A 15746-nucleotide genomic window follows, 5' to 3' on the forward strand; every position below is an offset into this window, starting at 1 on the left:
TATAGATAATTTAAGAAATAGAAATATACAGCCATGCTAAAATATCAGATATTATACAAAGAACATCTTGAGCTTCAATGGAAGAAAAACATCTGACCAACAGTACAAAGAGTCACATGATCAATGTTGTTACACATTTGCTTCTTTCATTAGTGACCCAGAATCTAAAAATCTGAATTCGTTGTACATCATAACTTTTTCAAAGGAAAAAACAAGATATTTGGGCCCATTGGTATGTTAATAAAGATAAAAACATTAACATGTACACTTTGTTAGTACATCACAAGTACGTTTTGCAATTCTTCATTACATTGGCCATGGATCTTAGTGTAGATTTAGATTACAAATTTAATTTGAATTTGGTCTGAAACTTCAACGTTTTTGAGTTGTAATAAAATAAGCCACTTCATTTGTCATATTCAGCTTGATAAAATCGAGTTTTATTTGGAATATTCTTGAATCCAAATATAAATCGAGAATGTGTCAGATTATAAAACATATATTTTATGTCAGCGCATCTAGAGGGATGATACTATCTTCCAGATATTCACTCATTCACTCTATTTTTTAATTCAAAAAGTGCTCCTTGTTCTTTCTATTACGCCCAGTTCCTGTGAAAGACGTGCAACTGAGCTCGGGTTAATAACTGCTGCGGTCTGTCTATCTCCTGAACAGAATTACTATTCATCAGCTTCCAAAAACTGCTCTCAGTAGTCACTCGTTCATACTAAAGTGAAATACCATTATTGAGTATTACAGGCTAATCAAGCACCATTCTGCATATTGAGTGATGTGACAGTTGCTAATCAGAATTAGCATGAATATGAAGGGCGATGCTAGTGTCTGTGATCACATGTCTGTGGAAGAAAAAGATGGAGCTCTTGCTGAGACGAGGATTCATGATACTTGAATGATGATATAAAGTGCCTATACGGCTTCACGTACTCTTTTGTTATTGTAGCGTTCCCACTGTGTCATTCAGACTTTTATGAATTCTGTTTTGTCTATCTTTGGCTTTTGTAAATCTTCTCACAAAGTCTCATAATAACAGAAATGAAGAGGCGATGGTTGTGTTTATACTTCATTATATTCTCTTCTTCAGTGTATGGATCTATTCCCATCAAGATCTGAGGGCAGCTTTACTCAGTGGACCATCTCTGATTCTATTCACGTTGGTTTCCATTAAAAAAGGCAAGTACAAATGATTATTCACAATCAAGCACAGTACATTTAATTAAATCGAATTGCTATGAATTTTTACAAGGCATTTAGGACCTATACATTCACTCTGACCATTTCCTGACCTTGAAAAATGACAACTCTGAATGAATGCAAATGTACACGCTTATGCTTATAGGGAAAGTATGAGCAATCAATGTAATACACTGTACAATTACTACATTTTTTGTATCCACCTAAATTTAAAACAGGGTTTTCAAAACATTTTTAAGTCAAGGACTCCAATATATATTTATGTATGTAAAGACCCATTTACATGAGAAAAATATTAAACATGATACTATAAGGACAATTGAATAATTGGCTTTTATATTGTAATTGTTCTAAAGCCAAAGCAAGTGATTAAAATATCTGAAAAATTCAGAAAAAAGTCGACAGTGTATTTTTTTCTAACTACTATTAGAGTACAGTTTGATGCCTGGAACATTTTTATATTCATTTATTTTTCTTTTCAATGCAATAGCAGTTTTTCACAGCAAATATCATTTGAAACACATAAAAATTAGCTGATATTGCTACAACCCTCAAGCTAAAGGCAATGGTGGTAAAGAGAAAATCAGTAGAATGACACAAATACAAACTATTCTTTAACATATTTGTAGGTCATAGGGAAAGAGCGATGGCCACTTGAAAATAAACATATTTTTCACAAAACAGTGAAAATTTTGTGCAAATTTAGAAAGCATAATGAAACAGTAAGAATATTCAGTTTGGTAAATGTGTTTACTGTAAAATGACTGTGTTAAACATGTTTAATCAATATCTTAAGTTAACTTTAGGAGTCCTAAATAATACATTTTGTAAAATATTATGATTAAAATTTTCTCCTAGTGGCCTTTTGTGGGGCCCTGGAACCCAGTTTGAAAACCCATGATTTAAAATACAAGAAATAATAAGAAATCCAAGCAATTGCACTGACTTAACTGTGAGCCTTAAAATCTACTGCCTGATCAATGATAGATTTCACAAATAACTCTCTTTTAATATTACATTTTCATTTTCTTTACAATCTTCTCTTTTGTCATGCAAGATTAAATTGTGAATTATGCAAACCACAATAAATCAGCTGCTTAAGCAGAATAAATAGTGTGTGATATTGTGTGATGTTGCTTATGGACACAATTTTGCAATATTATTCTCATTTCAGACAGTTTTGAGCTAGTTTTTTGCTATACCAACCAACAAAACCAGTAGAGAAAACAAGCATTGAATAATAAGTATCAGAAATAGGTCTTTTAATATTGCATGCTTTTTTTTTTTTCCTTCAAAATCGAGATTAAACTGTGAAACTCTATGGAATGAAGGATCTGGAGCAACAATAAATCTTCTGTCTTTACTAGCTGCTAAAACATAATACACAGCTGTTTTTTAATACTTCATCGCTCCGCACACACTGGCTACGTAATTAAAGCTCCACTCACCAATTTTTGCTAATTAAAAAGTTGTACACTGTGTTAAACATGTTTAATTAATATCTTAAGTTAACTTTAGGAGTCCTAAATAATACATTTTGTAAAATTTTCTGTTTAGCTCCTAGTGGCCTTTTGTGGCGCCCTGGACCCCAGTTTGAAAACCCATGATTTAAAATACATCTGTCCTACTTTTTTATTAAAGGCCTGTTCACACCAACACAAATGTTCGACAAGAAAATTTGGTCTGATTTTTGCATTTGATTCGTCTTTTCAGACCAAAGAGTAATAAAAACAACAACAGCAAAAACCCAACAGACGGACTGAATTTAAATGCAAATTCACTCTCTGACAGTAGATGGCGCTTACAGAAAAGTACGAAAGCAGTGCTGTGCAACTTTCCATTTCTGAAACCTGTCTGTCACAGATAATAAAGGAATTCTCAGAGTATATACATGTTTTCAAAATGCCGTTAAGTTTTTTGTATTTGCTATGGGTTTTATCAAACCACACCAAATACAAGAGTAGGCTACAAAGAATGAGCGCCAGATCCTCTACTATTCACTATCACCTAGAAAAATAGTCTGTTTGTGAGCTCCACCAAGTCATAGCTCTTTGACGTAACAGTCTTCACAGTGCAATGCATTCTTGTTTTCAAGAAGCCAAACTTTCATGTGTTGATCATTGTTTTTTGATCGCTTGCCTAGTGTTTTTCCTTATATAATGTCCTATTAAATGTAAGAAAATGTGAGTGAAAATGTGAGTTTATAACACCTCTCTGTAAAAAAATTGGGTTACACTTTATTTTAAGGTGTCTTTGTTACAACTATAATTATATTACTGAGTAATATTAAGTAACTACATGTAATTACTATATGTTTAGGATTAGGGTTTGGTTTGGTTTAGGGTTAGTTGCATGTAATTATGCATAATTTATAGTTATGTATAAGTTTATAACATATGTAACAATGACACTGTAAAATAAAGTGTTACCAAAAATTGCTGCATTAACTGCATGTGAATGTTCGTTTTTGTTTGAACAGCTGTTCGTTCAAATTAAAAAGTTTATCGCATTGATTCACATTTTATCACATTTTCACATGTGAACATTTGACTTTGCCTTAATTCAGCATTTATGTACAATCCATGTCAGTGATGTCTATACAAAACAGTGCCCTTTATATACAGAAAGTCACACTTTAAATCAAGCAACTTTTATTCATGTACCGTGTATGATGATCAGTGTTGGGGGTAACACATTACAAGTAACTTGAGTTATGTAATCAGATTACTTTTTCAAGTAACTAGTAAAGTCACGCAAAACTTTTTTCAATTTACAGCAAAATATCTAAGTTACTTTTTCAAGTAAGTAACGTAAGTTACTTTGTTTTCACATTTATTATCTGACAGCTCTCCTGTCCCCATGTTGAGATAAACAGGGTAGTGCAGAGACGTTGCGTGCGCTGTGTAAACGTGATGCTTAATGTAGTTCTAGACTAAATGTGAACTCATCTCACTTGCACGAAAACATTCAGCAAACCCAGTTCAGGTGAGAAAAAGTAATGCAAAAGTAATGTAACGCATTACTTTTCATAAAAAGTAACTAAGTAATGCAATTAGTTACTTTTTTTAAGGGAGTAACACAATATTGTAATGCATTACTTATAAAAGTAACTTTCCCCAACACTGGTCAAGATGCAATGTAACTGTAGATGGTCAGTTATGAACACAAATTATGCTGATGTTGCATCAAATCATCAGAATCACATGCTTTTTGACAGTAGTACAATAAAACGTAAAGAGATAGGCCACCCAAAAATGAAAATTCTGTCATTATTTACTCACCCTCATGGTGTTACGAAAACTGTATGACTTTCTTTCTCTTGTGGAACACAAAAGAAGCTGTTTTTGGGTAAACTATCCCTTTAAGTGCCGTGTCCTTTCAGGTAATATGCGCCCTGACTACAAGTTCGATAACTCAAGATTGCTTGTAGACATGATCTTCTCTGAGAGGCTATGGAGAGACACCATCTGGCTGTTGTTGGAACACCAATCAGAAAGAGTCTCCACTGACACCTGGCTCACGGCGCCTTGTTGCCGGCCAGATTTCTGCTTTTTGAGAGAGAGCAAACTGGACAGTTTAAAAGAGCTGGAGGATCTAAGGACGGAGAGCATCCTCTGATGATACTTGGACCTGACTGCTCTGGCAGAACGGTACAAATCACCCAAGAAACAATAGCAGATGGGATTGAGGCTGGAGTTAGTGAGGCCCAACCACTGCGCGAAAGGGCGAGTATGCAGAACCCAGTTAGGGGGATGAACCTCGCGGTCAATGAGGATGTCTGCTACGTAGAGTGGGAGCCAGGAGCCGGCGAACAGGAGGACCAAAGTGACCACCACCTTGGCGATCTTCTTGCGCATCTTCAAACGTGAGGCGTGCAAGGCCTGGCTGTGTGGATCGAAGTCTGCGAAATGTTGAGAAGCCCTCCAGAGCTTCCGGCCAGTCAGGAAGCTGATGATGAGGTTAAAGGTCACAGGGATGCAGTAGAGAGCCACGAAAAGGAGCACGTTGTAGACCTGCTTGAGTCTAGCCTGTGGCCACAGCTCTCTGCAGATTGGCACGGTGATGTCGATCAAGTGGATCTTGTCCAGCTTGATCATGAAGAGCAAAGGCGCACAAATGGCAGAGGACAAGACCCACACGCACACAATGGTGATGTAGATCTTCTTCTGGGTGAAGTACGAGAGGGAATTCAGAGGGCTGTGAACACTGTAGTATCTGTTGACGCTGATGACGGTCAGGCTGAGGACGCTGGCCGACACGGACACGGCCTGGATGAAGGGAACGGCCCGGCACAGGAGGTCTCCGTACACCCATGCGGTATAAATGGTGTGGCCGAGGGTGATGGGCATGCAGATGCAAACCACCATCAGATCACACACTGCCAAGTTGATGAGTAAACTCGGGTGGCACTGATGCTCTGCATCCTCTTACTCTTCTGGCAGGTAAGCATTCGAATAGCCATGAGATTTCCAATGAATCCCACCACAAATGATAACGAATACATCACCGTGAGAGCGATGGTGGTGGGCTCTTTGATCGTCAGCAGCAGCAGCCTCTCCAGCTCTCCACTCTGATGGAGGAAAACATCGCTCATGAAGTCCTCGGCACCGTGGAAAGAGGCATTCAAGGACAGCAAGGTGTTTAAGAGCAGAGGCTCATTTTTCAGCAAGCCTGCAGTGAAATTCATATTCCTTTTGTGTCTCTTAAAGGTTCAGGAGATATGTGGTGTTTTGATATGCAGTAGTTGGAATCCAAAGGCTGCTTCAGACATTCCAGAGTCGATTACTAAAGCTTAAGTCATCTTCATCTTCAGCCAAAACGAGTAAGGTAATGAAATCCATCATTTAGCCAACTGCCATCTACGGAAACACGACACACATTAGGAGGGAAATTCAATTAAGAGATAACAAGAAATCCAAGCAATTGCACTGACTTAACTGTAAGCCTTAAAATCTACCACCTGATCAATAAAAGATTTCACAAATAACTCTCTCTTTTAATATTACATTTTCTTTACAATCTTCTCTTTTGTCAGGCAAGATGTGAATTATGCAAACCACAATAAGTCGCTGGTACAATAAATCAGCTGCTTAACCAGAACAAATAGTATTTGATGTTGTGTGATGTTACTTAAGGACACAATTTTGCAAAAATGAATCTCATTTTGAGCTAGGTATTTGTTATACCATCCAACAAAACCATTAGAGAAAACAAGCATTGAGTAATTGTTCTTTGGAAATAATTAAAATGAACTCTCAGCACAGGAACATTAATAATAAGTATCAGAAATAAGTCTGTCTTTTAATATTGCATGCTTATTTTTTCTTCAAAATCAAGATTAAACTGGAATTGCGCAAACTCTCGGGAATGAAGGATCTGGAGCAACAATAAATCTTCTGTCTTTACTAGCTGCTTAAACATAATAAATTGCATGTAAGTTAGGCTAATACTGTGTTGTAAACACAGCTGTTTTTAAGTACTACCTATTAGCGATTTTTCCTCTGACATATTACGCATTAATCACTTTCACCTTATTTACTTCTGTCATGCATTAGAGTACAATGCAAACTGCATCAAAATTACGCAGGATAAAAGTAATCAGAAATCTAAGTACATACCGATATGTGTGCGCGCGTCATGTGCAATCAGAGGACAGACTGTGTGTATCTCCTTCATCTCCAGCTGATGGGAAGAAATGAGTGTCTGCGGATGTGGCTCACACGACTCTCTGCCGGCGGAGGCGATGCGTGTCCCTGATGTGATGGGAGCAGTTTTCTCATTCACTTCATCGCTCTGCACACACTGGCTACGTAATTAAAGCTCCACTCACCGATGTTTTGCTAATTAAAAAGTTGTACACACAACGAAAGGAACGCAACTTTTGAGAAATTTCATTAAAATAGTGTACACTCGAATGAAATGAACTCTACAAAATACTTTTTTAAAAGAAAAACCTGGTTTATTCCACACGGAAAAGGTCGCCTCATCATGGTTGCCGCCATGAGGTCACATGACCATCTGCGTCATTCAATTGAGTAATAATAATAATGTTTACCCAATATAGCTCACAAAGTGCTTAAAAAAAAACGAAACAAGCAAGCACACCAAACAATTGATCAATGGAGCTCCAGTCAATAGTGTAGTCCAGCATGATGATATTGATCAGCACGTGTGTGATCTACTGGTCCAAACTTAATGAGTACAACTGGAAAAATATGTCCATAAAACAAACCATGACAATTCTCAAGTCTCAGAACCAGTGTTGGGGGTAACGCATTACAAGTAACTTGAGTTATGTAATCAGATTACTTTTTCAAATAAGTAATGCATTACTTTTTCAATTTACAACAAAATATCTAAGTTACTTTTTCAAAATAAGTAACGCAAGTTAAATTGTTCTCCCGTTTACTGACTGACAGCCCTCCTGTCCCCATGTTGAGAGAAATAAAGTGCAGAGGTGTTGTGTGCGCTGTGTAAACATGAAGCTTATTGTAGTTCTAGACTGAATGTGAACATGCATTTACTCATCTCACTTGCATGAAAACATTCAGTATTCCTCAAAATGAATAATAACAGTGAAATGCAATCTCAGAATTTTACACAAACCTGTAATAATTAACTATATTCCACAAATATACTAAAGACATATTTAAAACAGTTCATGTGACTACATGAATACTTTTTGTGCGGCAAAAAAACAACTTTATTCAACAATATCTAGTGATGGGCTTTGAAGCTTTACAAATCTTTTGTTTCGAATCAGTGGTTCGGAGCGTGTATTAAACTGCCAAAGAACAGCAGCACAGCTGAAAGGTTTGTTTGAGCTGCGCCCTCTACTGTACAGGAGTAAATATGCTTTTCCTTCAGCCTGAGGCTCATTCATTTCACTTTTGGTGTGAAAGGGCCTTTACATTTACCAAAAATAGAACTTTTTTGTTGTTATTAAAAAACAAACAAGCAAGCCCAGCCCAGGTGAGAAAAAGCAATGAAAAAGTAATGTAACACATTACTTTTCATAAAAAGTAACTAAGTAATGCAATTAGTTACTTTTTTAGGGAGTAACGCAATATTGTGATGCATTACTTTTAAAAGTAACTTTCCCCAACACTGCTCAGAACGTATCAGAACACAAATACAATCACAGCCACAGATGAATGAATGAATGAATGAATGAATATTTCTCAGGGTAGGATTATTTTTGAAAATTGATTTTTGTAGGCTATAGGCACAGTTTAAAACCTTAGCTATATAAAAGCTATTGAAGAAAGTTTACTTTCCATAGACATTCATTTTGTCACATTATATGGGGAAAGTTGTCACACCTGCCATTAAACAGCCTATTATCAGCTTTTAATGGCTTTTCAGGCTATAAACAGCATTTTATGATGGGATGCCCTTATGATGTAATGTACTTTGTTAAAGCACTTTATACGAGCTATATTTAGTCTGGCTACAGAACGACACTCTCAGCAATCTTTGACGTCATATCTGCCCAAAAATGGGAACATACTGCATTATCAATGATTAAAGAAAATTTCTGACCACTTTTCACTACCATTCAAAAGTGTTTTACTTTAAAAGCTAATACTTTTACTCAGTCAGGACAGTCAAGATATTTATAATGTTACAAAATGTTCTATTTCAAATAAATGCTTTTGGGCTTTCTATTCATGAAAGAATCCTAAAAAATACACATAAATATGAAGCAGCAAAACTGTTTTCAACATTGATAATAATACATGTTTTTTTGAGCATCAAATCATCATATCAGAATGATTTCTGAAGGATCATGTGACACTGAAGACTGGAGTAATGATGCTGAAAATTCAGCTTTGACATCACAGAAATAAATGTAATATATTTTATAAAATATATAATTATTCTAAATTGTAATAATATTTCACAATATTACTGTTTTTGCAATATTTTTGATCAAGACTTTTTTTTAAAAACATCTTACCATCCACAAATTCTGAACTGTAAAGTACTAAGAGTTTTATGTCAGTTTGGGTAACTGTAACGTATGTACTATGTATCATTTTATATTTCTATTCTACAGTAAATGCTTCTGTGCAAAGACAATGTGAAACATTTTGGGTATTTTGGCAGAGAATACCTGTGATGTCACAATAGAACGAGACTATTGATTTTTGTGCTGTTATTCAATGAGACGTGAGCATATTTTTAGCATTGATTTCTTAGTACATTTTCTTATAAGCAGGCCCAGCTGGATCTGCAGAATCTTTTTTGACACTGATGAAAATAGGAAGTTACTCAGAACACTCTGACCAGACGAGTCTTTAATGAATCTTTTTTTAAACCTCCCATTTATTGACAGATTCATATGAATATGTAGTTCAGCTAAGGCATGTCAATACCAATAATCATACCTGTACGGGAAGATGAACCCAAGAGGCATGAAAGGTGTGTAAACATGAATGCAAAAAACAATAACTCACTGTAAACAAACAAAAGGCGCACTCCAAATGAATCATCTGCTTGACCTTACTGCCCACCCTCAGTAGAAGTGTTTTTTGGTGATCTCTAAAGAGGAGATATTGACATCATTCACCACTTGTACTTTTGTGATGGTCTTCAGCTCTTCCACCCGGTGTTTATACTGCATCACCTTGGTTTCGTCAATGTAAACGTAGAAGTTATCATCGTCAGAGTAAATTTCAATCTGTTAAGAGACAGGGAGTCGATGCTGACTAAATCACTCACTCATAATCAAACACAATTCCTGTTTCTTGTGATACTTTGTCAATAAAAATGTTCTCATGATGCTTTATCACCTGGAAAGGCTCCTCTACTCCCAAGGGGAAGCTGCTGCACCTCTCCTCCTGCCCCCAGTGGTTGGCCATGTAGGAGTTGCAGACGATATCGGACTCAGTGAAGCGGGGGTTGAAATGGAAAGCTACTCTGTCATCGCGTTCACACAGGAAATTGATCTCAAACCTTGAGGACAGAGAAAAACCCAAACGCTATAATGAACAAATGATTTTGGCCAATACTGAAACTGAGACAGCTGCTTGAAGGGCTATCATTGCGCTAAGATGAGGCACTTGTGCTTGAGCGTTTGTCCGTCACTCTCCTACAGGTGAATTTTAACGAGAAAAGATGAAAGAAAATCACGTTTGGCCCAGATTATATTTTAGCTTGTGTTTGTCTCTATAAAGGAATAATAATTGAACCGCATCTGGATTGAGCCCAGGATAAATCTGTTCTCTTGTGCGTTCCAACGAAAATAACATAAATGAATTAACACATGCATGCGTGTCTCCTATGATTGCTACATTATTATTATTCTGATCTACTGCTTAAGCTTTTTATTATTGTTCTTCCAAGATCTATCTATCTATCTATCTATCTGAAATAGTTTACATTGCAGTTATTCTTTATAAACAACCTGATGAATGAGTCATTCATCAATATGAGTTATTTGAGAAAAACAGAAAATTGCTACGGATATTTTCATTCTCACAGAACAGAAGTATTGAATCTCTCTTCTGTATCTCATGGTCCATTCTGAAGAGTGATAAAAGAAGCAAATTTAATCTATAGTTTTCTAGTAGCACAACAGGTTTTTTTTTGTTTTTTTAAGAACAAGGTTTTTTTTTTTAATAGAAAGACCCAATGTTTTTTTTAGACAATGAGCTTTAGAGGAGCTGAGGACTTACTTGCTGGCCTCTGCTGGAGTCTCTCCTTTCAGGATAATACTCCATCCTGGACACAGACCATCAGGACAGGACGCCTCAAACTGATTAGAAACATACAAAATAACAAGCATCATCACTTTGAATGAGTAGTACTGAGTGGTGGTAAATCCATTTAGGCTTTTTCAAAGGCTGATGTTTATATCGATACTGATAATAGAAAGCAGGGTTGTTGATATAATTAAAGTATAATAAAGCAGATCAGGGGCCAATTGCATAACATAGCCATTATGTTAAGACATTGTCTTAAGGAAATTTGTATGCAGTATTAAATGACAGAAAAAAAAATCTGAAAGAATGACTTCTATAGGCTGAAGTGGCAAGTATTTAGTGACCTCCCCTTACAGTTGAGCACCTGGAGGGAATGGAATGGAAAAGGACTGGAAAGACAAGAAAACTTTCAAAATCTGATGAGAAGTTTCTCAGATTTTCTTCTTTGAGAAACTGGAAGAAGTCCAGGAGATACACTTCTGTCTGTCTAGTATAATTGCTGTGGAAATGTGAATGTGAATTTAAAAAACAAAAAAATAATTAATAAATAAATTGAAGAAAATTTTACTGAAGAATAGTTTGCAGTTTCATCAGTAGAAGCCAGCTTCAAGTCTCACAAGGAGTTTGTAGGCCGCTCTGCGTACATTCACATTTCCACAACAATTATACTCTAACAGAGTCCACTATCTATGTCATTACTTCAGGTTAACTGATTCTGATTGGCTAAGAAAAAGACAAAATTAGTAATTTTCCACGCACGGACTGATAGACAGAAGTGGACCTCCTGGACTTCTTCCAGTTTCTCGAAGAAAATGCTTAAAGAAGCCATTTTGTTCTGATTTTTTTTTTTTTTTTTTTTTACATTTGTCTACATATTTCCTGTATTTTCTGTTTATATTGAAATAAAGATTAAAAAATAAATATGGATGGTCATTAAAACTTTGCTAAAACAACAAAGCTGGTGGTGGTCTAAGACTTCTGCACAGTACTGTATATATATATATACACATTTTTTTTGTTTTTTTTGAGCCATCTATTGACATGGCTGTTGGTAATTTTAGGAGATGACACAAGTGAAAGCCAATACTGATATTGTCCAAATGACCAAATATCATCAGATTTATAAGCCTATCATTGAGCTACAATTGGACAGACGTCCATTCAGGAAACTCATCTCTGACTTTATCAAGAATTGATAGACCTTTGTTTTACTGCATGGCTATTGCCATTTGAGAAGGAAATGAAGACGCTAAAGCAATATTCTGTGGCTTGAAGCTATCTATGGCATTAATAATCTAACAAGCAGTAGTATTTCACACAGACAACTGAGTAAATGATCTCATCCATTACTGATGAATGAAATCCCCCCCCCCCCCCCCCCTTTTTTTTTTTTGTTGCTGTGGTAGGCAAATGTTAATTGACTAGTAAGGTCGGCAAAATCCCAATTCACAAAATGCAAAATGTATGAAGCCATAGCATTAACAAAAACAGTTTAGATAACACATGAACGAGGCAATATAAAGATACTGGGCTAGCTGGCAGAAATCGGGCAGACTTGGAGAATAAATTAAGTGATGACTGGAAGAACATGAGAGGATGAGGTTCCTTTGAGCAGAGGTAAGGCGCCGCCTGCATCCGCAGTATCAACTCAGCTCCATTGGCCAGCACCTGTTTTATCTGAGACTCAGATGTGCTTCTGTGCTGTGCCTCATGCTCTGTTATCTGAATTATGAACCACTTTCATAGAGCTTGGTGCCACAGGGTGAGGACTGTTTGGGTAACCGAAGGGAAATTGCAAAACTCGTCACGCTTCCTGGGCTCATCAACGCTGAGCGTCAGGCTCCAATAACTGGTTGCAAAGATATGCGCGAGATGTCATGCAGCATATATGAGCATGCTGCAAGCAGCAACTTGTGAGCTTTTTGTTTTAAAAGTGCAGATTTGGAGCTGCACCAAAAGCCATTGATTTTTAAAAGATTCTCAATGACTTTAGAAGTAAAGTGAGCTGATTTCTGGTGTTTTACAGGTAGTGATGGAGTGTTCTTTAGATCGAAACTGAGCCTATTTTAATGTCCCCATTACTTTGAGTGCAGCCGCATGGAAAATAATTAAAGCATCATTAGTTTAGCGTGCAGAGAGAGAAAGAGAGAGAGAGAAATGAGCTATGCAGAAGAATTAAGAGTCATGCTGTCATCTCATAGGAGAGGAAGGTACACATTTTAAATCAAATATTTATCATCTAAACCTGCTCCTGGTTTAAATGATTAAAATTGAATATGCCAAACCACAATCTACATTTATCACATCAGCACCTTTCTGTTTAAGTGCTCAAGTACATTTTTGCATCAGTAAATCTTGAAATATTTGGCTGTTACTCAACACAATAAGCAAACTTGAGCTGATTCTGTTCTCAGGTTAGCAGAGGGTGTTTTGCTTACCCGTAATGTCATCTCGTCAGCAGTGCCGTTTATTGATCAGCTTCCAGCTGGATGTGTTTTGGCGGTGAGGGGTCATTTAAAGAGAGGGGAATACCACGTGAGGGTGAGCTTAGCAGGATAAAGGCTGCAAAATAGGCTTTTGTGTGTGGCAAGTTCATGCATAGAAGAAATATAGCATAGAAACACAATGCAATACAACAGATTTGCCTTAGGCGACATGGGAGGCTCGTGATAGACAACCAGAAATAACATTAGGTCAAAATCACCGGTGGAGTACTTCAGGTACTTCACCAGTTGCATAAACATGATTGCAAATATAATGGATATCGTATATGGAAATAATGATGTGGTTAATGATCCAAACACAAAACATCACTATTGAAATGAATCACAGGATTTGTTTTTCAGCCAATGGAGTGTATACATTATCTGGGGGAAGATAATGTGATTTTGATGACCGTATTTCAGCCGTTCGGGACTCCCGTAGGAGCTGGCGCAGAGGAATTGTTGACATCAGCAATGAGCGAGAGGTGCCATGTGACTTTTTCAAGTGTTTTTTTTTTTTTTTTGTAACAGTAAACGATTGGCTGCTGATCCTGGGGATTAAACAGATATCCATGTGGTGTCTGTTCTGGCTTTATAGCCTATCAAATCTGCCAGCCCTCAGGAATTTCCTGTCTGCCTTTAGTCACAATGGCTCACTAAAGCTCATCAGGGCCGAGTGTATGTCCCTGCTTACAGCTGCAAAATACTCTGAATTTCTATACCGCCTAGGCCTGAACAATACTAGGAGTTCCTAAATAAAATATCACGGTTTTGTGTACAATGTCAGCCTTTGCACAACAAGTAAAAAAACTCAGGCACATCTTCTAAGTGGACTCTTATTGCTATGGCCTTTGGAGATTGTCTAAAAGTACCCCATCTACTCTCTGCCAGTGATCATATATAATTTGTATAGTTCAGTGTGTGTGTGTGTGTGTGTGTGTGTGTGTGTGTGTGTGTGTGTGTGTTTACACACATGGCCCCTGGCTCCTCTGCAGTTTCTCATCTGTTGGCCAGGCACCCCCTATTACCCCTGAGATAGAAAGGAAGGACACAGCAGTATTCTGATCACAGTATGCTGTCATCTCCATGCATGCCAGGGGCTCCGTCCTGCTAGATTACATCTCATATGAGGCTGTGAGGTGCCTCTCGGGTACCACGAGCCCAGACACACAGTGACAACAAATGGCTTGTAACTGGGTGGGGGTCTAAACAGAATGCTAATATGAGCTATCAACTACAACACACAAATAAAGCATTGTGACACATCGTGTCGGTTCTAATGCCAGTGCTGTAGTGATAATAAACACTCTCTGGTGAAGTCGGCTTTACGCTTTTAGGAATCTAGAATGAGTCTTGTGAGAAAAGATATTCACATTTACTTGAACAGACATATGGATGGACAGATAGATAGATAGATATATAGAGACAAACATGTTCTAATTTGTTAGACTGTTAATTTATGTTATAATATTTGATAGTGTTATAATATTTGATAATATTTTCTTCTATTATTTTGATGTTTTTATTATTGTTTTATGTATATATGTATTCCAAGCTTTGGCAATATTGTATTATTTACAGTCATGCCAATAAAGTGAATTTGACAGACAGGCAGACAGATAGATAGATAGATAGATAGATAGATAGATAGATAGATAGATAAAACAATCAATAGAACGATAAACAGATAGAGATAGATAGATAGATAGATGGATAGATGGATGGATGGATGAATAGATAGATAGACAGATAGATAGATAAAATGACCGATAGAACGATAAACAGATAGACAGACAGATAGATAAAACGATCAATAGAACGATAAACAGATAGACAGACAGAGACAGACAGATGACAGATAGATAGATAGATAAAACGATCGATAAAAACGACAGACAGAGACAGACAGACAGACAAACAGATAGATAGATAGATAGATACGGATGGATACACAGACAGATAGCCACACTTACCACACTTAGATACAATAGTGTAGTTATAAAACACAGTTGAATGCATTACATAAAGTGCATATCTGAATGCACACATGCATGAATGCACTGGGTCAAAGAGTGTGAAATGAATTGTCCAGTGGGGTTATATGGTGGAGGTTGGGGGGAAGGTTGTCTTATGCAGCAGGAACAAAAGATCCACCATAACTCTTTTTAGAATAGCGTTATTTATAATAAATATGGTTTCATTTGGTAATTACCTCTATATGTCCTCTTTAAAGTCAGAGCCCAGTGTTTGTGTTGCCTGCCCTCTCTCTCATCACAGAAAATCACTTGTAGGGACACATCAGCATGGACTGAAATTTCATTCTCCATTTATTACCATACATACA

At 36.8% G+C, this 15746-nt stretch overlaps 2 protein-coding genes across 2 annotated transcripts; both read right to left on the bottom strand.

The window, feature by feature from the left end:
• Positions 1–710: 710 nt before the first annotated feature.
• On the bottom strand, positions 711–7444 carry LOC127508371 (neuropeptide FF receptor 2). The gene is given in 3 exon segments (XM_051886224.1): positions 711–5611; positions 5614–6071; positions 6831–7444. Coding segments are annotated over 2 exon segments (1287 nt in total). The 5' UTR covers positions 5900–6071; positions 6831–7444; the 3' UTR covers positions 711–4610.
• Positions 7445–9471: 2027 nt separating this feature from the next.
• On the bottom strand, positions 9472–14749 carry grifin (galectin-related inter-fiber protein). The gene is made up of 4 exons (XM_051886226.1): positions 13358–14749; positions 10893–10972; positions 10008–10170; positions 9472–9895 (listed from the first exon to the last, which is right to left on the bottom strand). The coding sequence occupies exons 1-4, from the start codon at positions 13367–13369 to the stop codon at positions 9731–9733; spliced, it is 420 nt and encodes a 139-aa protein (XP_051742186.1). The 5' UTR covers positions 13370–14749; the 3' UTR covers positions 9472–9730.
• Positions 14750–15746: the final 997 nt, after the last annotated feature.

Source organism: Ctenopharyngodon idella, chromosome 3 (assembly GCF_019924925.1).
Source record: "Ctenopharyngodon idella isolate HZGC_01 chromosome 3, HZGC01, whole genome shotgun sequence".
Classification (NCBI taxonomy): domain Eukaryota; kingdom Metazoa; phylum Chordata; class Actinopteri; order Cypriniformes; family Xenocyprididae; genus Ctenopharyngodon; species Ctenopharyngodon idella.

What these genes read in the sequence shown, in the direction of transcription:
- grifin (XM_051886226.1), bottom strand. An exon ending in ACTCCAGCAGAGGCCAGCAA is followed by an intron (nt 10,171 to 10,892) that starts GTAAGTCCTCAG and finishes TCTGTCCTCAAG; the next exon opens with GTTTGAGATCAATTTCCTGT. An exon ending in GAGTAGAGGAGCCTTTCCAG is followed by an intron (nt 9,896 to 10,007) that starts GTGATAAAGCAT and finishes GTCTCTTAACAG; the next exon opens with ATTGAAATTTACTCTGACGA.